The 24,921-nt window shown below is 39.9% G+C and overlaps 1 protein-coding gene across 2 annotated transcripts in view; it reads right to left on the reverse strand.

Annotated features, from left to right (window-relative positions):
- Positions 1 to 23,121, reverse strand: part of FKTN (fukutin) — a 553,910-nt gene extending 530,789 nt beyond the window's left edge. For both annotated transcript variants that reach the window (XM_044061118.1, XM_044061119.1), the window contains exons 1-2: positions 22,857 to 23,121; positions 10,644 to 10,703 (exon numbers count right to left, since the gene is read on the reverse strand). In XM_044061118.1, the coding sequence (XP_043917053.1) occupies positions 10,644 to 10,703; positions 22,857 to 22,961 (165 nt within the window). In that variant the 5' untranslated portion in view covers positions 22,962 to 23,121. The remainder of the gene's footprint in view (positions 1 to 10,643; positions 10,704 to 22,856) is intronic.
- Between the last annotated feature and the right edge of the window lie 1,800 nt (positions 23,122 to 24,921).

A 24,921-nucleotide genomic window follows, 5' to 3' on the forward strand; every position in this document is an offset into this window, starting at 1 on the left:
AATGCTTATGTCTGTACTAGCTATAAGAATTGCAAAGGTGCTGCCAGAATTGATAATGGAAGCATTTGCATTCCCCCGATACAACGGTAAGGTTAATTACGCGTATATACGAAGGATCAGAGGAAAGAATTAAAAGTGGGATGGTTCCTATCTGATAAGGTTGTATTTGAACAGAAAAAAGTACAGTTTTGTACCTACCATAAATGTAGATGTCCGATAGGTATACATCTGCAGTCATAACATATGGGTTGTCCTGCCTCAGGCAGCCCTTCGGTCGGCCGGATTCCAAAGTCTGGGTCTGGCCTCGGCTGATGTCGCATCTTCCCCGACGTCAGAGCTGCTGGGGTATAAAGGCATCAGCCGACGCCATTTTCCTCAGTGTTTCTTGCCCCAGATGCCAGGTGCCCTCTAGGAAGGCTAAATTTGGATAAAAGTTGAAAATTCCAAACAGAGTAAAACAATATATATATATATATATATATATATATATATATATATATATATATATATACATACATACAAACAAATACACCATAATAGATTCCCCCAGCTAGCTGAAAGAGGGGTAAGCACCCTAGGAATACCACAGAGGGGAAGGCGGGTGGGTAATCCTGACTGCAGATGCATACCTATCAGACATCTACATTTATGGTAGGTACAAAACTGTACTATGTCCTTCAAGGATGCATCTGCAGTCATAACATATGGGTAGAATACCATAGCCAAACTGGGGGAGGAGGTACTAAGATAAGGATGGTGTAGTTATGATCCCCTGTAAAACTGCAGTTGCAAAACCTGCTCGGGATCTGGAGTATAAAGGTAGATTGTAATGCTTGGCAAATGTATGCATGGAGCTCCAAGTAGCAGCTTCTAAAATGTCCTTGGTAGCCACCCCTCGTAGGAAAGCTGTAGTGGTGGCTGTGGCTCTTGTGGAGTGAGGCCTGATATTTTCAGGAGCTGTCTTTCCATGAAAAGAGTAGCAGAAATGAATGCAATTTCCTATCCATTTAGAGATTGTTTGGAAATTGCTTTTCCTTGCACTCCAGTTGCATATGCTACCAGAAGTTGGTCAGTTTTTCTGCTGGTTTTAGTTCTGTCCAGACAGTAGCATAGTTGTCTGTGTACATCCAAGGTGTGCCGTAGTTTTTCCCCCCTGTTCTGTGGGTTAGGGAAGAACGTAGGCAAATGAATAGCTTGGTTCAAGGATACCCTGGATACCACCTTTGGCATGAAAGTAGGATTGGTTCTCAGAGACACTCTATCCTGGTGAAAAATAAGGAAAGGCTGCACTGCCATCAGTGCCTGTAACTCGGATACTCTTCTTGCTGAAGTGATTGCTAGAAGGAAAGCAGTTTTCCAAGATAAGAACTGTAAGTCTGCTGATGCTGCTGGTTCAAAAGGGGGTAGTGTTAATTTTTCCAGCACAAAATTGAGATCCCATGCAGGAAGAGGGGGTTTTCTTGGAGGTTTTACATTTTTGATCCCTCTTAAAAATTGTCTGAGGAGAGGGTGAGAGAAGATAGGAGGATCCATGTTGTATTCTGCTGAAATTGCTGAAGCATGAATCTTAATGGAGGAGTAGGACAGGCCATTGTGGAACAGTTCTGCTAAGTATTCTAGGATGTGTGCTAGGTTTGCCAGTGTGACATTTGTACCCTTTGAAGCGCTCCAAATGAGGAATCTCTTCCATTTAGCTGAGTATGTCTTTCTTGTAGAGGCCATGAGTTCGTCCGAGACATGCTTCTCAGTGCTGCCTTGGCCAGTCTGGAGCTATCAGTATCACCTTTGGCTGTTCCTCTCTGATCTTCAGTAGTACTCTGTACATCAATGGGAGCGGTGGAAAAGCATACACTGTTAGGGCATTCCAGTTGAAAGAGAGGAAGCCCACCTTCCAGGCTTGTGGGTGGTATACTCTTGAGCAGAATTTCCTTAGTTGGTTGTTGAGTGGGGAGGCGGACAGGTCTATCTCTGGCATTCCCCATTTGTTTGTTATGATTTTGGCATTCCCCATTTGTTTGTTATGATTTTGAAGATGTCTGGATGCAGCATCCATTCGTGAGCATCCGTGGTAGTTCTGCTTAAGCTGTCTGCTAGTGAATTCTCTTTTCCTGGTACGAATTTGGCCTGCAGTTGGATGTTGAGATTCAGGGCTAGGTTCCACAGATCCATTGCCATCCGGCATAGAGGGTAGGAATGCGTGCCTCCCTGTTTGTTTATGTACCACATGACTGTGGTATTGTCTGTCCTTAGCAGCAGATGACCTTGCTAGAGGAATGATTTGAATGCCTCGATTGCATGTTTCACTGCCAGCATCTCCTTTAGGTTTATGTGCAAATTCAGCTGGTCTTGAGTCCATAGGCCTTGGATGCACTTGTCTTCCATGTGTGCTCCCCATCCTAGGTCTGAGGCGTCCGTGGTGATGGTCTGCCTTGGTTGTGGTTTGTTGAAAGGCAACCCTCTGTTGAACTGGCAGGCCTGAGCCCACCACAGGAATTCCTTTTTCAAGCATGGAATGATTGGAATCATGGTTTCTAGACTGTGTTTGTGTTGAGACCATACATTCCTTAGGTACCATTGTAATTTCCTCATATGCAGCCTGGCATGTGGGATCAAGATTATGCAAGATGCCATGTAACCCAGGGCCTGCAGGACTTTCCTTGCAGTGAGCTGAGTTTGTCTTGTCAAAGCCATGAAGTAGACTGGGAGTTGCTTTTGTTTTTCTTCTGTGAGAAAAGCCATCTGAGTTATTGTGTCCAGATCCGCACCCAAAAAGGTTATCCTTTGGGATGGCACTAGTCTTGACTTCTGGATGTTGACTGTGTATCACAAGGCCTGTAACAGGTGTATGACATAGGCCAAATCCTTTATAAGTCTTGTCCTGTTCTCCACTTGTATTAGGCAGTCGTCCAGGTATGGGTAGATTTGAATTCCCTGAAGCCTGTAATGTGCAATTACTGATGCCAGGCATTTCGTGAATACTCTGGGAGCAGTAGATAAGCCAAAGGGCAATGCTGAGAATTGATAATGCTCTGATCCTGCAAGAAATCTGAGGTGTCTTCTGCAATCTGGTCATATAGGGACGTGCAGGTATGCCTCCTTGAGATCTAGAGTCACCAGCCAAGACTCCTTGCCCAACATGGGAAGAAGTTGCTGTAGGGTCAGCATTTTGAATTTTGGCACAATGAGATATGTGTTTAGTGCGGACAAGTCGAGAATAGGCCTCCATTGGGTTTCTTTTCTTGGTACAAGGAATAGTCTGGAGTAAAACCCTTGGCCTTGTTCCATAGATGGTACCCTTTCTATTGATTTCATCTGAAGTAAATTGTTGATTTGTCTTAAAGCTTCTGGTTTGGTGGAAGGTTTGGCATTCCGCTCCTTCTTGGTAAAGTGTGGAAATGAAACCTGTATCCTTTGTCTATTGTTTGCAATGTCCATTTGTCTTTTGTAATGCAATGCCAGTTTTTTGAGAATAAAGCCAATTTTCCGCCCAAGGGTGCTTCCATTTGTTCCCTTGTAGGCGGAATCAGAGTCAAGTCATTGTGTTTGTCCTGTGGAAGTGGTTGTAGTTGCAGCTGTGGCAGTACTCCTCTGGTTGGCAGGTTGCCACTGGCGACCCCTGTAGGCACCCTTTGATTGACCTCTGCCTCTTGGGCATCTATTCCTGCCCCTCTGTGCTTTGGAGGTGTCTGGAAAGGACCAATTCTTTGAAGGCCAGTTTCTGCTGAACCTTGGAGGTTGGACCTGCAGAAAATCCTTAACTGTTTGCACAGATTTTGCTTTTTCTTCCACTTTCTTTAGAATCTCCTGTGCAGGGGAGCCAAATAAACTTTGTTTCTCCATTGGAGCATCTAAGAGTTTAGCCTTGACATGGTCCGGCAAGGATTGCTCTTTTAGCCAGGCATGTCTACGAATTACTGCCCCAGTCATAGCTGATCTAAATGAAGCTTCCAGTGCATCATAGCCACATTTTAAGAAATGATTACTGACCTGCTGAGAATTGTGTACCAAATCCTGAAGGGCCTTACGGTCTAAAGGTTCAGGAGAAGAAAGCTTTTTATTCAGCTGATCTAACAAATATTCCTGGTACTGTATCATATGGAATTGACAGTTTAAAGCCCTGGCGGAAAGAGTAGCAGATGTGTAAGCCTTTTTCCCCATCTCTCTAATGCTCTTGACTCCCTTTCAGAGGGTAGTGGGTTTTTGGCAGTGGCAGCTGCAACACCTTTCGGGCCCTGAGAAATAGTTTCTGGGTCTGCAGCATGGGCTTTATACAAGTGGAAGTGGGAATCCGGAACCCTGTAGTATCTGTCAGGTTTGGCAGGGGCCGGGGGAAATGAATCAGGGGCAGAGCTGACATCATTATATGCATCATCAACTACAGTTAGCACAGGTGGTATGGCTAAAGGCCTATGCTGTGGCAAGTGTAAGAAAGTCCTTAGTCTTTTTCTAGAATCAGAGAAATCCTGACCCTGCCATTGAAAGTGTTCCCTCATAGAGTGTAAAGTTTCCCCAAAGGAAAATTCCTCTGGAGGGGAAGCAGAAGGGATAGAGTCTTCTGCATCAGAATCCTCATAAGGTGAGTATGGCCCTTCCTGATGGTCTGACAAATCAGATCCATCCGAGGAGTAGTCAGAGGAGAGAGGTTCAGGGGGGACCTGTCTGGGTGAGGTTGGGAACCCCTAATCAGAGATATAAGGTCCTCAGCAAGACTGAGAATCTGGGAACTTGAGGAAGGTCTCTGAGAAGTTGATTTTGCAGGTAAAGCTTTTGTAATTTTAGCTGCTTTAGCCCTGGAGAAAGCCTTAATAGACATAGAAGCAGGGGGCCTAGCTGCCCCACGTGCAGGAGTGGAAATGTCCAAAGGAATGGTGTCGGACAATTCTTGTGCGCTTGCTTCTTCGGTAGGGATTTCTGTAGCCGACTCGGCCGGGGCCTCGCTGGCCTTGGTTGTCGGAGGTATGATTTTGGCAGAAGGTAGAACCGAGGCCTCTGTTTCAGCCGAAACAGAGACACTCGCGGTAGGCCTAACCGTGGTTTCAGCCGAAACCGCGGGCCGCAAGTGTCGGTCCTTTTCCTTGCGTTTTTGGCTAAATGTGTAGTCGGAGTCTCCGACGGCATTTTATATGCAAAAGCGGATCCAAAAAACTCTTCTGCAAACTCCGACCGACGTCTAAGAGTCCGTCGGTTGAAGGAGGCACAGGCTAAACAAGCTGATACGTCGTGGTCTGGGCCTAAGCAAGGAAGGCAGTAGGAATGGAAATCCTTATGAGGTATTTGTTTCCCACAAGTTAAACAATTATTTACTTAGTCTGACATCGGCTGAGGCAAGAAAGAGTCCCCAACGGGGTACTTAGCTTTTTAGAAGTCTTCGGTACCTGAATCTCTGGATCTGACCGACCGGCACTTGCGAACAGCTTCTGCTTCGGGCACCGCGCGGCAAGAAAGACTGAGGAAAATGGCGTCGGCTGATGCCTTTATACCCCAGCAGCTCTGATGTCGGGGAAGATGCGACATCAGCCGAGGCCAGACCCAGACTTTGGAATCCGGCCGACCGAAGGGCTGCCTGAGGCAGGACAACCCATATGTTATGACTGCAGATGCATCCTTGAAGGACATCTAGGCAGGTAACCCTCTTTCCCCTTTGTTATTTGCTTTATGTTTAGAGATAGTGTCAAAGAAAATAGACTCAGAAATGCAAGGATACAATTGGTCTGGTAATCAAGAAAATGTGTCTTACTTACAGATATTATTTTGTACCCAATAAATGCAAAATAGCACATCTCACTGTTGTGGAACATTTTGAGTCTGTTTCAAGTCTTTCTGGAATATATAACAAAGACTATAGCTGTAAATTATGTACCTACACATGAACTGATTCAACAATAGCCATACTTATGGGGACACAATAAGATGAAGTATTTAGAAATATGGATTAATAACGCTCCTGTTACGGCAGTGAAGAGAACGTGGGAAGAGACTAAACAACAGATAATATAAAAACTGAGAACATGAAAGCTCTTGTTTATGGATATGTATAGCAAGATACAAGCAGTGAGAATGTATTTGGTCCCTTTAGTTTAATATATGGGTCAAGCATATTTTTATCAGAGAAGTTGTGGATAATAAATAATGAAGAGTTAGACTTTATCTTGGAAGGGAAAGGGCAAGAGTCAAGTGGGATATGTTGATCCTCCCAATAGAACAAGGTGGTTTAGGATTACCTGGTTTGAAGAGATATTTTAGAGCTACACAGTTAAGGCTTGTATACAGAACACAAGCAAATGATTATAAATTCAAAATGGGTAAGGGATGATTATGAAGCAATGGTAAAGAAAAAAAAAAAAAAAAAAAAGAGGTAACTGAGAACGTATGTTTTGAGAGCGTAATGAATTGGCAAATTTTAAAAATTCCCCTATACAGTACTCTGTCAGCAATATTAGGTGAAGAAATGGCTGAAACAAAGGAAATACTTCTTTTGACCTGGGGCACAGGACCTGAAGTGCCTCCATACAGTAAGGCCTTATTCAATTTAATTCTGATGGCTACCAAAAAATCAATTATTAAAACACGAAGTCTAAATCAACTGTACTTAAGTACTGAATATTGCAAAAGAGATAAAAGACTGAAGCGGGATCATTAGTAAAGGGAATGAGCAAATTACATAGACATAAACGGAAATAATAGGAATAAATGGAAATGGTGGGAACGATACACGCATAACATTCAGGAATAGCAGTCAAGTTTATGAGAAGGCAGGAATTCTGCAACTTATGTAATGTACTAATGATAATTACAGAGAAAGAAAAGATATGAAATGTATAATGTACGTACTTAGAAACATAACATGGTTTGCATTTCTATTACTGTACATTTCCCTGTGTCTTAACTGATAATTTAATAGAGTTTTTGAAAAAAAAAACAAACATGTTATGAGCAACTTAACATTCAAATAAATGGCACAAAAATATGCATGTATTTACTTGTTCGCTTGGTGTGTATGCCTATTAAAAAAATTGCAGTCATAAACCATGCCAGATGCAGCACAATGTAACAAAGTAAAATAAAGGTGTGAAGATAGGTGAAGGCTGCCAGCCTAGCCAGATACAATTTTGTAGATAATATTTACAAATGACAAAGTTAATATAAGCCACAGGCTTGTTCTCTTAAATGGGAACAAATGGTGTTAAATGTGCAACTGCAAAAATGTAACAGTGCACTCTGCTGTAACAAAGCTGATAAGTCAATTCTTTGATGTCAAAACTCGGAGCCGAGATGTCTAGATGAAAGGCATTCTGCCTATTGTTTTGAGGCCAGAGTGAATGGCTAGAATTTGCATGTATAATTTTTTACTGTTCTGGCTTCCTGACCATCTGCAAGATCAATGGCTATTAACCTCTGAGAGTCTGTTAGTCTGGGAACCAGAAATAAATGAATCAGTGGTACTGTGTTATAAATTTAAGGACAGAAAGAGCATTTGTCTTGAAAACATCCAACTCACCACTCTGCCTGTGTCTATATGCAAGTAGGATTTTAGAACTGTGTTTTCTCTTAGATATGGCTAGGAAATAGAAAGATTAGCCTAGTTTGTTTTTATGTGATGTCAGAACTTTTCTACTGTATTATTCTAAGTATTTATCTGTGATCTCTGAACTCTTGATCAGCACTGTGCAGTAAGAAGTATTGTCTTGTGTTTTTATTATTTAATATTTTTAAACCTTTCAACTGTGGCTGTTTTGTGTAGAGATAATTTAAGCTCTAAGAGTACATCACATGTATATAGTGATACTGTACCAAGTCACTCCAAATAAGTCTGGACTGTTCAGTCACATATACCATTTGGATAATAATATTGCACAGTATAACTGGACACCCTTTCATAAGGGTCTTTTGAGTAGCTGATAAATATTAGCTGGGTGGTGGCAGTGACTTCTACCATATTGTCTGGGTAAAAGAGGCATAGCTGGAGAACCTGTGCCAGCATTCCCCAGGAGTGTCTGTGTGGTTGTATAAACTCAAAGTGCGTGTGTGTGTGTGTGTCTGTGTGTGTGTGTGAGCTACTTGGGAAGGGACATGAAGCACTGGTTGGACAGAGAGGGTGCTGGAGGTTTCAGCTTGGCCACTAGGCTGAAATCTGGATCCTATAACTGTGCCAGTGGGGAGTCTTATTGGGGACCTGGAGAAGTATGTTTCTCTCTCTCAGTTTTTAACCATGGACAGTTAACCAGTAATTAACTGCTGAAAGATACTAGACAGACTTTGCACGACAGAAACACATCACTTGTGCACACTGTAATGTTTATTATCTCCACAGGGCATATAATTCAAAATGGAGAAGAGGACACGAGCATCGGCAATAAGGGAACTCAGTCTGACATTTTGAACAAAGAGCATGTACTGCCCATGGCAAAAATCTTTAGCAATTAGTAATAACAAAACCTAAATAAAATCAAGGCAAAACAAACATTACACATTTCATTAAAAATGTATCAAGACCGATCAAACAGAATCCTTTAGTAACACAGCAACAAAATCCTACTTTCCAAAGACATCCAGTTGAATTTAAATAACACTGAAGGTACTGTGGACAAATATAAAGCCATACTACTGACTCAAGGGGGTGGAGGTTGGATAAAAATTCCAGGATATAAATGACCTAACTGAGAAGGCTTTCAAGCACTTTGGAAGATGGGGATGGCACGAGACAGAGACAGACTTAAAGTCAGTGCTGGGCCAGATGCATATTTTTTTTCAATCACATATACAGACTCAGAAAATCCTATTGGGATGGACAGACTTGCAGTGCTACCCTGAAAAGAAAAGCTCCAGTACACGTTGACAGATAAAGTTTACAGCAACAAAAAAAAAAAGTTTACAGTGATTCTGTATGAAAAAAAAAATCACAGTGAGGGTTGTAACAAATGCTTAACTATTCAAATATGCTCCGGTACAAGTTAAGAGACGGCACAGTTTGCAGTAACATCATTGCATTCAAATGAAAATTACATAATACAACACACTTATGCACAACACAAGGTATGATTGGAGGCTGAAATGGATGGATCAAGTTCACAGGATGCCTCATTCTCACAAGCTAAAGTACCAGTGAAGTAGGATTATTATGGCAGCAACACACACAGAGAAAGAAGTTTTTAAGCTAGGGAGGGAACTTGTTTATTGATCGCCATGCCCCACCCAGCCATCAAAGGTAACCTCTAACAGTCTACTCTGTTGTCCCCTCTTCCTTCCCTTGAGTATCTCAATAGCTCTTTTCCAGGACAGCCTGGCAGGCTTCCCAACTTCTAGGACACAGATTTGCAACTACTAACCATTGCAGCTAGGCAGCAAGGACTCATATTAAGACAACTAAGACTGCTAGAAGCCACCATTCTGGTTTGGCTCATCATAACTTTTAAAACAGAGATCAACGTGCTTTGTATGCCACTGTGCACAACATGTACTTAAACATGATGGGCATGGTTGTCTGTCACTCCTCCTTCTTACAGGTTTCAGCCTGTGAAGTTACCAGACTCTGCTAGAAGTCATGTAGGTGCAATGAACAGATGGGTCCTGCCCTGAACAAGGGTTAAGGGATGGACAAAGTATGTCTTGTCTCACCAGTAGGCTTCAAGAAAGGTATCAGTTTTAGAAAAAGAAGGGAGTGAAAGGGCAGGAATAAATCTACTTATTTTTAACCTTTTGTGACAAAGCTGGTCCAGGACTGTGACATAAAACCACTTTAAGTGTAAGAGTTCCAGTAAGCCTAGTCAGGAGAATCTATAAGAAGACAAAAAGACAAACAAACGAAAAGTGGTTAGTAATGGAGGAATGTCTGAAGGAGGTACTGAAGCTGAAGCAGTGTGAAAGGAAAGTAAGAGGTGAATGGAGATATCAGAAAACCAATAATTAAGCATCAGCAGTTCTAGTAAAGTCAGAGTAGACAGTGCCCTTAAATATGAAAGGAGAGCATGTGTTGAGTCAGATGTCAACATAAAATGCTCTAAAGAAAATCTTTAGGTTCTTACAAAGATAGACTTTAGTTTAAAGGTACAGTTTCTTGTCAAAGGAGATCTTGGCCTCAAAAGTTCCTTACATCTTCTTGGACTACAAACAGTCCTAGTGTGAGACACAAACTCTGCACCTGACTACATAGCCACATGAACTGCAAGTGACGCCCAAAAATGTATGTTTTGCACACCTTTCTAAAGGGTTGGGGGGTAACACTGCCAACAATATAAATGTGGTTAGCAAATGTGTCACTTCATAAGTAACACATCCAGATGAAATGTTTTTTTTTCAAAGTATTATTACAAAGCAAGCTATAAAAAAAATGGAAATGTGAGTTACTAAACAACATACACAAATGTAAGTGTATACATGCACATATAAACATACCATTTATTTACGTACATTTAACAGGCACCAAACTGCATTATGGTCTATCATGGCTGGTCTCGTTTCAGGACAGGACTAGCCATATTTAAAAATAAATGGATTTCAGCCATTGTGGCGGCTGCCAGATTACAGCAGCAACTACATTTTCCTCAAATGCTTACTAAACCTTAGAAATAAGATAAAGACTTTAAAAACCATCATTAAAAGAAATCTGAAGTTTTTTGTAACCTCAAACTGCTGTTCTCACTTACCCACTGGACACTGCCTTCAGTTGACAAACCTCCTCTGGTATTGGAAACACTGGAACCATTCTGTAAAAAAAAAAAAAAAATTCACTAAATCTGTAAAATGAAACTAATGTATTTAGTAATATATGAACATTCCCACACTTCTAACTTCTCGGCCTGGTTCTTCTAGGCCCTCCTCCCAGGCTGTTTACTCAGCTCAGACCAATAATGAATGTATTCATTAGATATGGACCTAAAGTAAGTAAATATCACCTAAACTACCTTTTAAATGTGTACATAACCAGCTTATTTATGTATCCTTTAGTGCCTTCCCAATTAACCTCAGATTCATAACCTCAACACATTCAGCTCCCCCAGTCAGTTAAAAATACTAAATCTGTAAAGAGCAATTATCTCTCTTCAAACTTACAGGCTTAAGGACTTTAGCAAAACTGAAAACCACTTCTCTGTACATTCATTTTTAGCCGTTTACTGTACCCCCTAAAAATGCAAAGTCCTTTGTAGCTCCATAATGCTCAAGCCCCTTGTCAGTTTTGTGGTGTACAGGGACCAAGGTTGCCAGACTTCTGAAGGGCCAGGTAGAGACAAAAAGAAAGATCTTTCACGCTAAGTAAAGCCAAAAAAAGGCTATTTTGTTCATGCGGAAGAACAGCAGGCAGTTCTGCATTAAGCAGAAGTGGCTCCAATTTGTGATCTTTGATTGGCTCGTATACAGACATACGAGCCATTCAAAAATTCATACAGCAGAGCCTCTTCTAAACTGAGCAGCCTGCTGTTCCACATTGAACTAAAGTGGCTCCGCTTTGCGATTTATGATCGGCTCATATACCAGCATACAAGCCAATCATAAATCGCAAAATGAGGCTGTTTCACCAGGATTTTAACCAGCAGTGCAGGAGTCAGGATTGGGCTGCTGATCCCGGGACAGTACCACTCAAATAGGGATGTCTGGCAACCCTGACAGGGACTAAGCCCTGATAAAGCTGCTAGGAAGGATGGCAGTGAGCAGCCACTTCCAGCTTGCCCATCCAGGAGAAAGAAGGCAGTTTTGGCACATCACAAGTGACACCTAGTGGGAGCACTAGGTACTGCAATCTGTGAAGCTACCTAACAAGCCTATGCTGCTATCTCCAAGTCAAACAGTAAGCCAATGTGAATTCAGTATGCACGAACATGGTTCCCCTATGACACAAGCAAGCAGTGGAGCTTGGAATAGCCATTGTAGTGGAGGGGTGCCCTGCTGGGGAGAATGTAGACTGCCCCACAGGTCTGGCAAGCTAACCCACTCCCTGCCATCTGGCTCTTGCAGCAGAGTGGACAAGCTCATTCAGATTCCTGGGTAGGAACAAATGGGGGAAAGGAGTGCTTCCAAAAGAAGCAGCCTTCTAAACTGCAAGGAGTACTCCAAAATCTGGCCTCCTCATTGTGCTACTTACTGACAGAACCACCTTTATTTGTTAAGAAGGGATTCCCCCTTGTTGTGCCACAGCCTTGTAACATGATACAAAGGGATATATAACTAGTAACAGCCACAATTAGATCACTCTTACTCCAACACTCAGAAATGCAGTCTGATACAGTGCTTATTGAAAGTCTTTAACTTTAATACAAAGACCTTATTTTTCATGCTGAAAGTACGTTTCTGTCAGATTCTCCCCCTACATAACTTTCAAGTGTCCCTGACTTTCAGAGACTCAGCTGAAGAATGATGTACAGCAAGTATGCCAGGGATAAGTGCTTGGTTTCTACCAAACTGCATCTGAAGCAATCCTCCAAGGAGGTTTAGCTTCCTGGGGAGGACATGCATGGAAGCAAGTTATGTCTTGCTGCTAGAAAAGATGCATTGCTGGGCCTTCATGTCAGCTGCCAAAGGGTGGGCATTTATACCATACCAGAAAACCCATGACAGCTGCCCGGATGATGGACTGTTATGGTCATCCTCTTCCTACAGGAAGGGGGAATGAATGGGCCTAACCTGCCATGAGAAAACGGATGTCTTTCAGGCAGCATGTGGCACAACAGTCAGTGTCAGTGGCTCAACAGGCAGCTCACTTGACTGACGCCAGAAGATCAGAATGCTGTAGGTTCCATTCCCATACCAGGTGTTCGGACTACTTTTCCACTACTGACAGTAAAAGGGGGTGCTGCAATCCTGCGTGTGCATATCCCTTCAGATGAAGCATTAAACTTGGGTCCAATCTACCCAAGTAGTTGTTACATAATCTTCATCTTTAAAGAGCATTTAAAACTTTTTTTTTTTTTTTTTTTTTTTTTTTTTAATTAAAATGCTACCATACTGTCCTTTTTAGATCCACTTGCAGAAACTATCACCTAAAAAGTGGATTCTTCAGGTCTTTAATATTTTAAGAATTCCAGAAATATGTAGTACATCTGTTACCCTAAAGAATTCAGAGATTATTATTTATATTTCATCAACAATTAAATCATTCAATATAAACTCAATTTTAGCATAAGCATTATTGACAGTATTCCTAGTAACAGGCTTATATGCAACATCATTCATCACTATAGTGGTAATCGCACTGGCATACATGAATAGTCCATAACTACGATAGCCACCCTTATCGGGTTTCATAACCCTTATGGATTCATCTCTCATAATTGAATTCATCATCTTGCATTCACTTAATACTAAACTGAAATGCTTAAAAGAATTAGTAATATAAAAGTCTCTGCATGTCCTCCCTGCATTCACGGAAGTTTCCTCCGGGTGTTCCGGTTTCCTCCCACATTTCAAAGACATACAGTAGGTGGACTGGACACACTAAATTGGCCACAACTTTGAGTGTGTGATCTGAAAGAACTACCATGTCAGGGCTAGCCACCCAGTGGTGTAAACCCTGGCTCTAGAGGATTGTCACTATTGAAGTGATACCCCTGACCTCATGTACAGAAATAGGGAAAAGGGGGTGAGGATAGATGGATGGATGAAAAGTCTCTAAAGTCTTGTTCACATCACCAGAACTGATGGGGGGGGGGGGGGCTAAAAGTAATAATGACTTTAAAAATGACATTTACAGTGTTAGTACTTCAAGAATGTTGAAAGAAAAGCCTCAAGATCAATTTCTATACAAATTTCTTCAGTTCCATATGTGCATCTAACAAATTCATATTCAAACAATATATAAAAGACCCTTAGAAAACACTTCTATAAACTGTGTTTACATTATATCAGTTATCATCCCATACAGCAAAAGAGGGGCCTAGTGAAAGTCCATTTGGTAAGACTTTCAAGACTAGTTTAAAATAATCAAGACTTTAATAGGATGAGTAGGACATAGGTATCCTTTCTCACAGAACACCTCTACCAATCAGAGTTTCATCCTATTCTTCAATACCCTTCTTTTTTGGAGAATAGGAATGTGAAAAGAAAAGTAAATGAAATGAAGTACACCAATACAATGGTGGTGCCTTACTCTAACAAGTTAATACACTTAAATCAATTCTCAACTAAAATAAGAAAATCTGAAATAACACCAATCCACCACGTGGAATCTCAAGTAGAGAGCACATTGGTAATTTGTAAGAAAGGGTGCAATATCAAAGAAATACTGCTTTCTGTTTTTCCTGCTCCATTTTGTTTTCTGTTTCAAGAAATCTGCTTGGCCTGGTATTTTTGTTCTGTGTGACAGACAGCTGCACATTTCACTTTTTTTCCACTGGTTACATTGTTTCTTGAGTGACACTTAAATATACAGTGAATTTCTGGGTCTCTGTCTTTTCTGATAAAACCCCAAGCCTGCATGAATTATAAGCACTGGTGCTAGTTATTTTTCCCACCGACACTCCCATTCCTTGATCTGTTTTTTTAAACCTGGCAATTTTAAGCTGCCCACTCTTACTGTAAATTGAACTTAATAAGCCCTTCCTTTTCTACACTGCTGTTGATATTTTGAGTTATTTGCCTTTCCTTGTGCTTATTTTGAAAAAGTTCATTCTCCCTGTCATTGTCTTTTCTACTTATTTACTTGCTCTGAATTCATTATCTAGCCAGCTGTTGGATAAACTAGTGTATTTTTACACTCTAGCAAGCACTTTTCTGTGTTCCATCTAGTGGCACTTGGTGGTAATCTGGTCTGTTTAGGGTGGGGAAACACTTGAGAATTCTGCATGTAGTTTTATCGGCTGAAGGGCTTACTAATCAACTTATCTTGTTTAGTGCCTTATAAATTATGTACAGCTGAGTGTCTCTTGGCTCATTTCTACAAAGCAAAGTACTTTTACTGAATAATCACACTTTTATATGCTGTTTGAAAGCACACTGCTGTATCTGTATCTTTAGGTTCGTTTGTCATAGCATTTCACTCTGGTCACTTTTACAGTGCGAGGACTGAGATTATTCATCTAGTGGCAGTAGGTGTTTATCGGGTGTTTCTGAGCTGGGAAGCACACAAAAGGGCTTCAAGTGTAGTTGCTGTACTCGCCAGAGGGCTGAGTCAGTTTTCTGTATTTCCAGTGCTGGTATAAATTCAGCCCATTTGCACAGAGCTGTTCACTGTGCCAGTGCCCTGTACAGATGCAAACATTTGGAAAAACTGCTTATTTCCATTATGCTGTGAAAGTTTACTGTGCTAGTTACCTTCTTATAGCACCCAGGTCTATTGCTGCTCAGGTAGCATCACTGGTTAGGTTAGCTGCAGATTATTCCACGTAAGCAAAGTTCCCTCATCCAGTTACAAACACCCTCCACTCCTATCCTTTAAAGCACACATTAGGATCTACAACCATGGATGGGCATTTTCATGCTATGTCTACATCCAGCTTGGTGGACATGGGTATCTTAAGGCAATGTAACAACTGCCTTATGTACACTGACAACCACTTGATTCTTGAACAGACAAATACAGTATGTGAAATGTAGTTACACATTGATATTGGAGACCAGACTCTCACATACAGACACAAAATGCAACAAACAGGTTGTCAACAACTCACATCACTCATAGCATCCACAAAGATCTACACACACAGACCCACATATGCGGAGGTGCTCACATGTGACTTACCCAAACCTCAAAGGTCTCAGGCACAGTTCTCAGAAACACTGTATGCACTCAAAGACAATTCCCAACACAACACAAAGTCACATCTCATTGTGCCTCAACTAACAAGCCCATAAGGCAAAACACTGCATGACCCAATATTCTGGTCATAGGAGACTCCATTGTGGGACACACTGATGTCCCTCTTACCAGGCTGGATAGGGGGAAAGTTACAATTAGTCATGTGTCAAGGGCCAGAATTCACCAGATCACACAAGAACTGAGGTCACTTACCCCCAAGTACCACTATAACTCAGTCATAGTCCATACGGGCGTGAATGACCTGAGACATACCTGTTTGGACTATAAGAAGAGAGAGACTTGATTGAGCTCTCAGGTGTGTCACAGGCAGGTATGAGCCTAGCATTGAGCAGCATTCTACCATTTCCAAAGACGCCACAATATCAGCACAACAACTGACTTAGCGACTGGTGTCATTCCAAAGGGGTCCAATACTTGTCAGCCTGGGAGGATATGATTGATAGGACATGCTGCTTTGCCAAGGATGGTCTTCACCTGTCACCTCTAAGCTTTCAGATATTGGCCAAAATATCATCCAGCCCAATATTGCCTTTTTTAGGCATTGCCAAACAGACAAACCTTCCAACATAACAAAAGCTACGCAGGACAAGGTAAAGGTGTTACTGTTCAATGCTAGGAGAATTAACAAGAAACTGCACTCCCTGGAAGCTCTCCTCACCCTGGAGAATGCTGACGTCTGTGCAGTTACTGAAACATGGTTCAAAGCCACAGAAAGCACTCCGGCAGTGCATGGCTATAATCCCTTTCATACATTCCAACCACCCACTGAACATGAAAGAACTACAGGTGGAGGTGTATCTATTTACAGAAAGGAAAAGCACTCCTCAAGGCTTGTCAAACAATATGACAAGCTTGAGCTACTCCATGTCCAACTAACCATGGAAAAAAAATTACCATTTTCTTGCTAGCTATAGGTCCCCCACTATGAACCAAGAAACCTATCCATGACACCTGAAGTTACTAGAATCACTCACCATCCATCTAATACCATGCTCATGAGTTATTTTAACTACCTCTCCATTAATTAGGAGGCATACATGAACACTAACATGCAGGACCAAAGATTTCTTGACTTTGTAAATTCAAATGTGCTGGAGCAGCTAGTCTGTACTCCCACTGGGGAATCTGATCTGGTATTCACAAATATGGGAGAGTGCTGCTCCCCCCACCTCATGTTATATACATTATGTGGTTTTCCCCATCCCAGAAAGTATGGAGCCTACCCCTACTTTAGTTAAGGTCAACCAGAATAATACTATCCCTAATGTATCACAGTACAAGTACTCTGGACTCGCTCTTGACCATTCATTAACATTCACAATTCATACTAATACCACTAAAAAAAAGTCCAAATTCATCTCATGTTATATTACAGGATTTCACATATTCTTTTGTCAGTTTCAAAAACAACTATAGCCAAAAATGTACTTCTCCTTAATGTAGAATATTGCCTTCCATTACTGGCCCCATACACAATGGCTTCAAATTATTGAAAACAAACTTACATATTTGTACTATTAGCTGATGCATATATACATCAGTATAACCTGCTAAAGGGGCCAGAGTGACCTCCAGTTCCCAAGATGGATAAACACATTACTGCTTAAAATAATTAAATTAGAATACTGCCCTCCTCTGAAACTAAAGCATCCTGATACAAACAAGCCTACTCAGAAAAGCAGTCAAGAGGACACAGTACCTTTGCCAGCTTTTTTCAAAACAACCAGAAGCATAACTAGGTCAGGCGAAGGAGGTGCAAAATATTAGGATACACAGCTGGTAGACGCCGATGTGGCAGCATTTAAGTACTGTCATTCAGAAAGTGCTTCATGTGTGGTATTTAGACTGCAGCAAGCTGTTTATTACAGTTTCAGCAGAAGAATTTTTTTTTTTTTTTTTTTTTTTTGCTTGAGGTGGATGCTAGATCAGGGAACTGCATTAGGCACCAAATAAGATAGCTATTTTCAGAGATGCAGCTATAGCTGAAAAAGCTATTTTCAGAGATGCAGCTATAGCTGAAAAAGCTATTTTCAGAGATGCAGCTATAGCTGAAAAAGCTATTTTCAGAGATGCAGCTATAGCTGAAAAAGCTATTTTCAGAGATGCAGATACAGCTGAAAAAGCTATTTCCAGAGATGCAGATACAGCTGAAAAAGCTATTTTCAGAGATGCAGATACAGCTGAAAAAGCTTTCTCCAAGCTTAGGGCCTGCCATGTGGAATAAACTCCCAAAATAAGTCAATACTTTTCAAACCTTGGAGTACCTGCAAAAGGAAGCCCTGTGTAAACGTTTGAGGGACAATGGCCAACAGTACAGTTAATGGTTTCCAACTTAATTAGTGTTTTACTTAAATAAATATTAGTATGCAATATTCCACTCAACTAATGAAATACATCAACCTACATTTTGTGCATAAATTACTACTGTGTTTATTTTGCATCTTTATCTACATGTATACGATTGTCTCTCCTACTAATTCCATTGTATTTTGCCTCTGTGTAATATTTTGTAAACTTTGACCACTAAGTATATATGTATTGGGTTTTACTTGCTTATTTACTCCCGTTTTTTGCTGCTTCATGTACCTGGGTCATGGCTAAAAAGGCTCAGTAGACCAGCTCACTTACCTGTTAAACAGTATACAAGTAAGAAAATTAATAAATAGTAACTACTCACACACTGACTTGGTAAATTGCTTACCATGAAATAAAAATAGCCAGACATTAACAGACTATGTGAATCAACACAATCTGGAAGACAGCATGAAACCGACTACAAATGGCGATATCTTTCACACTGTGCTATCAAATCCTATGCCTCCCCCATAAATTACACACATACAGACCATGATACAATCATCTTTAACCCAAGTGTAAAATTAAAATCATAATTTTTCCTCTTCAGATTTCAATGAAAACTGTAATAAAAGTTAAAAAAATACCTCACAAAAACACAGTGACGCCATTCCTAATACTTGAAATAAGTCTGCTCAAGATTATTAGGATATCTGAGAATAAATATGACACTTCTGAATCAGACTGCATAAGGTATGTGAAACACACAAGTTTTATAAAAACTACTGAAAGTAAAATGAAAATCTCCGATTTAATCTGAAACTTGTGTGTTTTTCAGTGGTAGAAAAATGTGAGACTTTGTGACTTCTCTCTTTGAGCTGTATATCTGCACTGTAGGTTTTCTAATGACATGAAAAGGTCTGTGAAATTGTGACTTTCTATGAATTGCATATAAAATTTGCAAACAAAGTTGTAACTTCCTTCTACTGGACACTACACATGTGAAAATTGATTATTCTGCCCTGTTTTTGCTAGGCCAGCTAAAAATTCATAAAAGAGCAATTAGGAAATTATCTTAAGAAGACAGCTAGCAAAGCTAAGACAATACGCATTAGTATATAAATATGACAGTCTGCTGTCTATGATCTGTATGAAAAAAATCTAAATCAAACAGCTGAGAAAGAAACAGAACAGTTGAAAAGTAAGAATGCTATCTGGAGCCTGTGATGTACTAATAGGAGTTTGTTTCTTTGCACTTTTGTTCTGTGTCTGTGGCACACTTTGAAAATCCAGACATATTAGATAAAGCAGAATTTTTTTCAGTAAAGGATAGAAGAAAAGGTTTAGCTGTAGACAGATGTCTCTTTCTTGTAATGTATTTGGTTCAATAGATTTATTTTATGTTTCTCTAGGCAATTTTATAATTTCTCTGCATATCTGAATATCAAACATATTGCTTAACTCAATCTGTTTAACTGAAGTATTTTTAGTCACTCTTACCAACTTTGTGGCTGGTTGTCCATTTACTTAGATGGCAAAACACTACTGGAATCCACCATTAACTGACCAGATCACTCCAATGTGAAATCTATTCTGCATCATTTGTGTTTATAATGATTTGACTTCATTAGAACAACTGAACAAATAAGTTCCCTGCCTGGTTATCTAGTGTGGTGGCATTTTACTACCTTAGCTCAAGACAGAAGATTGTAGTGTTGGAGAACATTACCAATTTTCCCTAGAAATTAAATGTGTTTGTGCCTATGAATGTAACAAGTGATTCAAAGTGCAGTTACTGTGGGCAAGTGAGCTCTGAAATCCAGCTAGATTTAACCATTTGAAATGTCAGGACCCACTACAGTGAGTCTCAAAATGGGGAGACTGAATGACCAAAAGAATGGACTAGTATACCAAGTCCAAGATGCCATTTCTCAGAATATTCCCTTTTCTCCAATATAGCATTCTCGGAGTTGGTATATATATATATATATATATATATATATATATATATATATATATATATATATATATATATGTTCAGGGCTGCAGGAGGAGTGCTGCAAAAAGAAATTTAAAGGAGAAGAGAAATTTGAGACTCGCCTCTTCTCCTGTGTTTTCAGTCTTTTTTTTTTTTTTTTTTTTTGGCTTATTTTCCACATGCTTTTGTGGCCAGGATACACGTGTTGAATTGCTTGGTGATTCATATTTGTGTGCCCTTTGCATTCTTTAATTAATCTGTTTAGTACCAGTAGTCTGACTTGAGAGACCACACCCCTGTTAGCCATCAGATTTTTAAGACATAAGATTAATGCTCGATTTACTGGTGTGAAGAGGAAAGAATCCAAGAACCGGTCAACTATTATCTTTTAAAACTACCAGGGAACTCCATGGTAATGGTAATGTCTGCATTTATGAACACATAAAAGTAGGACACTAATATAAAGAAAAGTTAAAAAAGCAACTTTGTTGGAATCACAAAATTAATAAGAAATAGGTCAGAAAATACATGCTACTTAGCTTTCAAAAAGCATCCTTATCACAAAAACAAGTCTAGATTACACAAAAATTGGCATTTTCTTAAAAAATCTACCAGAACTACCAATGAACTCATTTTGTCTCAAAGGTTTAAAGTAGTAATAAGAATTTCTTCAATTACATTAGAAATCTGAAAAAGAAGATTGTGACTTTAATGTGTTATCTAGAAAAACAAATGATCACCCAGGTAAAGGAAATGCCAATATGCTTGCAGAAAAAAGGTGCAGACTTTGCAATAAGCATACAAGTCAGACTCATGTAGAAACAAAGAAAAATTCCTTTATACAATTACAGTCATGATAACTGCTGTCACATCCATGGAGTTGAGTGTTTTATTCTACATGTGACAGCAGTTATCATGACTGTACTTGGTGGTTTCCTAAGTAGGATCAAAGAAAACCAAAATAAACCTACATCAATCATGTCAAACAAAATGTTAGCATGTGGACACATTCCTAACCTACCAAAACAGGGTGTAAGAGTATTAGTTTACAAACCAGGTGCATCACATCAAAACCAATTTAAAATCCATTAGCTTAACCAGTATTCTTAGGTTTATAGGTAGGTACTAGGCTATTGGCCCTAGGGCCTATATAAGCCTAGCCAAAAAATGTACCCTGGCTTTCGCCACCCAAGAAAATTATTTTCCTGTGCCCCTGTCTAGCAGAGCCACAGAAGTGATCCCTGGGGTGAATTTCCCATTTCCCATCCAATCATCAAGATTTTTCTTGAAGAGTGCTAATGAGGAGCTCTGTTTGACATAGATAGGTAGTCTGTTCCAGAGTATGGGAAGTCTCTGGGACAGGAATCTATCCCTCCAGCATGTTCTGTTTATTGTGGTGACAAGATTTAGGTCCCTAGAGAGTGTAGCTCGGAAGGATTGGGATTTCTTTAAGTGGAGCATGTCCAACAGCTCTGGGTTTGACATAGCTTTGTATGTTAGGCAGAGATCGCCCCTGAGTAAGTGATATGCGATGGCGTAAAGCTGTCATTTTTTTTAGATGGTCTGCGTAGGGCATCTGTTTGAGGCCAGTAGTCCTCTTTGTGAGGTATTTCTGTGGTCTTTCCAGTTGTTGTAGATGTCTTGTGAGGTAGATACCAAAAGGGGCATTGTACTCTATAATGGGTCTAATGAGTGGCGAGTAGAGGGGAACAATGGCCTCTTTTTTTCTGGATGAGAATCCTTTTGTGATGAGATGAGCCATGTAGAAGGATTTCCTGACCACTGTGGTGATGTGATTATCAAAGGAGAGACTACTGCCTACCTGTGTCCCAAGGTCTCATCACATTTTCGGCATTAAGCTATGCTAAATCAAGGAAAGTGCCACAATGATGCTTATTCAAAATAAGATACAGGGGACTAATTGTTTACTTACAAGACTTATTAATCTTGTGCCATTCATATGAATATGAAATGGCACTGCTTGTACTTACCTTGACCTTTTTAAGGCTTCTGATACTATGCCATATAAAAGGAATTAATTGACAAATTAAAAACAACATAAATTCTTATGTAATTCAGTGGGTAAAACACAAGTTAAGAAACATGATGTAACAAAAGTCAGAGAGGAGGTGTGAACTGTCACAACATTACCAGTGCTGTTCTACAGGGCAAACAAGTATGATGATGACTGCAAACTGAGTACTATAGTTATTTCCAAAACACTGACAGATTCCTTACACAATGCATTCCAAGGCTGTGGAATAAGTCACTCGCTAACCTCCTTGAAAAAATAATCTTAACATGTATAAGGTACGGAGTTATGGTAATCAAGCTTCTTGTTGACATTTCCCAGTAACATTTTTAACACGCGGTACAGCATACATAACATGTTAAGCCTACGAGATACAAACTACATCCTGCAGATGAATTTAATCCTTATGTCTAATCTTACACGGTCTTCATCTGAGCAAATCCCCAAAGTTCTTAGGTCACCACTGAAGCAAAGGCAACCATTATCAGTGGTTGGTTAACTAATTAAAGTCTATATTTTCCTATTACCAATGTCTAAATCAAATGATGCGCCGGTCAGTGGTTTCATGCATAAAACGGTAACGCAAATAACTGTACAGTAATTTCTAAACTCAGCTTTGGGTAAGACCTCATACATCTTCACAAGAGAAATTTGTGCTGCAGTTACTAACACCTCTCAGGCAACACAACACTGTGTCAGCCATTCCAGCAGCTGCTAACACATTAGCTATTTTGGAAAAAAAAAAAAAACATAACGTCAATCATACAACTCTGGCAAACCAGAGATTAAATATAACACACACTCACTTTTGCAGACAGGTAATGTCTGTAATAATACAACTGAAAAAGAAGAAAGACCGAACTTGTCAGCGTCAGCAGAGCTAAAACAACTGTTTTGTTGATTCTCGGCATCAGTCCTTATGACATATTATAGCATCACTCCTCTTAAAGTAAACTCCTTTGTTTCTACACATGTTGTGGCAATCAACAATAACAAATGAACTGCAACCTCTGAAGCAATAACAGCACCCACACAATTATGCAGCAACCCTCATTGCACTTGTACATGACTATGTGCACATTTGTTAATGCTCCCCAACTAACTTCCGGTGCTAGGTAGTGCGAGCAATTTACATCATTATAGTAATTGAAGAGAGAAGTGTTTTGAATTGTGTAGTATTTGAGAATGTTAATGTAGGGTTTTATGTTTATATACTCATCAGAAAATTCTGTACATTGGCGCAAAACGTTGTACTAACTGCACAAAGGTATAATCGTAGTTAGGGTTACCACCTGTCCTACTTTGCGAGGGACAGTCCCTCTTTGGGCAGTTGTGTCCTGCAAAAAATTGAAAAAAATGGCAAATGTCCTGAGATTTTAGGACAAAAATATTGCCTATATGTTCTTTAATAGTTGCATAAAACAGTTATTTTGTATTTGAAACACCTAAATGTTATAAAAAAAACAGAATAAGCTATTCAAATGCTACAGGAATAAGCATTTATTCTGGCAAAAAAAAAAACGGCGAAGTTATGTTTTTGTGCTGGCCATGGGTATGTTTTGCCCTGCAAAATCTGACATTTATACAAAAAATGTCCCACTTTGGGCATTTGAAAGGTGGCAACCCTAATCGTAGTGTCACGTTAACGACTATTTGTAATACCACCAGTTATAGGTGGGTGAGTTGTGTGCTCTCCCTTACTTTCTGGGGTTATACTGCAATCTTTAGTGACAATTGATTAATTTGCCAGAAACCAAATTTTATGAGGAACAGACCCAAAATGTGAAACTAAAATCTGGACAGTTAAGCGGTATGATATTCATATTTTCGTATGTAATGCATGAAACGTGCTTTTTTGCAAATGATCAACTGATTCTGGATTGTAGTCAATAGTGACATTCATTTGTATTTCGGACTTCATTTCCTTCACAAAAATGAACGCTAACGCATAACCATTTATTCTGGCTATGTCTAAGTTTGTCCTTTATTTTGGGCCGGCTTTGTTTTATTATCTTAACCCACCGGATGCGCAGTAGCAAGCACCGCCCCTGTCTCATGTTAATAGTACTGTTAAAATGGTAAACGTGTCCCTGATGGTCCTTTATTAGTTCTGGATGTATCCCTCCCTGATTCTGTTGTGATTTGTCCGTGACTGGTTAAGAGGTATGTGTATAAGTCAAGAGTTTGTCACCACTCATTGTCAACCACATAGGAACAGAGAAAATCAAATTAATGAAGTGCTATCCAGTCAGAAAAAATAGCACAAATTGTAATTCACAGTGCAACTACCCATGCCATCGCAACAAATGAGAACTCTACCAAAACAAGTTGTAAGGGGAAAGTGCTCACCATACCTCTCAACCTCTTAGTGCAAGAAATCTGGACAAAGCCCCAAAAAATTGGGGGACAAATGCCCAAAAATAGAGGCATATCTTAAATAATGCTCTTATAAACTTAAAAAGTTGCTAGAGGGTTTGTTTTAACATACATTTTCTGAAGGATTTGAAGTCTGAAACTGAAATGTATATCATTATTTAGTGACTTCAGTCCTCAGATCATCCCAGGGATTTGCCAGAAAACCACAAACTTTATGAGGAACAGACAAAAAGTATGAGCCAAAAATCTGGACAGTTGAGAAGTAACTGCTCACACTTCATTACAACAGGAATTACAACAACTCCAAACTAAACACTAAACTACAGATTAGTTTGTTAAAGATAGAACAGCAAGTAATGCTTATTGACATACTTAAAAAAGCTTAAATTATATAAAGTAATGCACCTGTATGGAAATGAATGTAGCTACCAATCACCCAAAACAAATTATGTGCATCAGCTGAGAAGACTAGGCAGGGACACCTTTTTCCTTTGC

The sequence above is a fragment of the Protopterus annectens genome, chromosome 2.part0 (assembly GCF_019279795.1).
Source record: "Protopterus annectens isolate FY-2018-M chromosome 2.part0, PAN1.0, whole genome shotgun sequence".
In the NCBI taxonomy this organism is placed as follows: Eukaryota; Metazoa; Chordata; order Ceratodontiformes; family Protopteridae; genus Protopterus; species Protopterus annectens.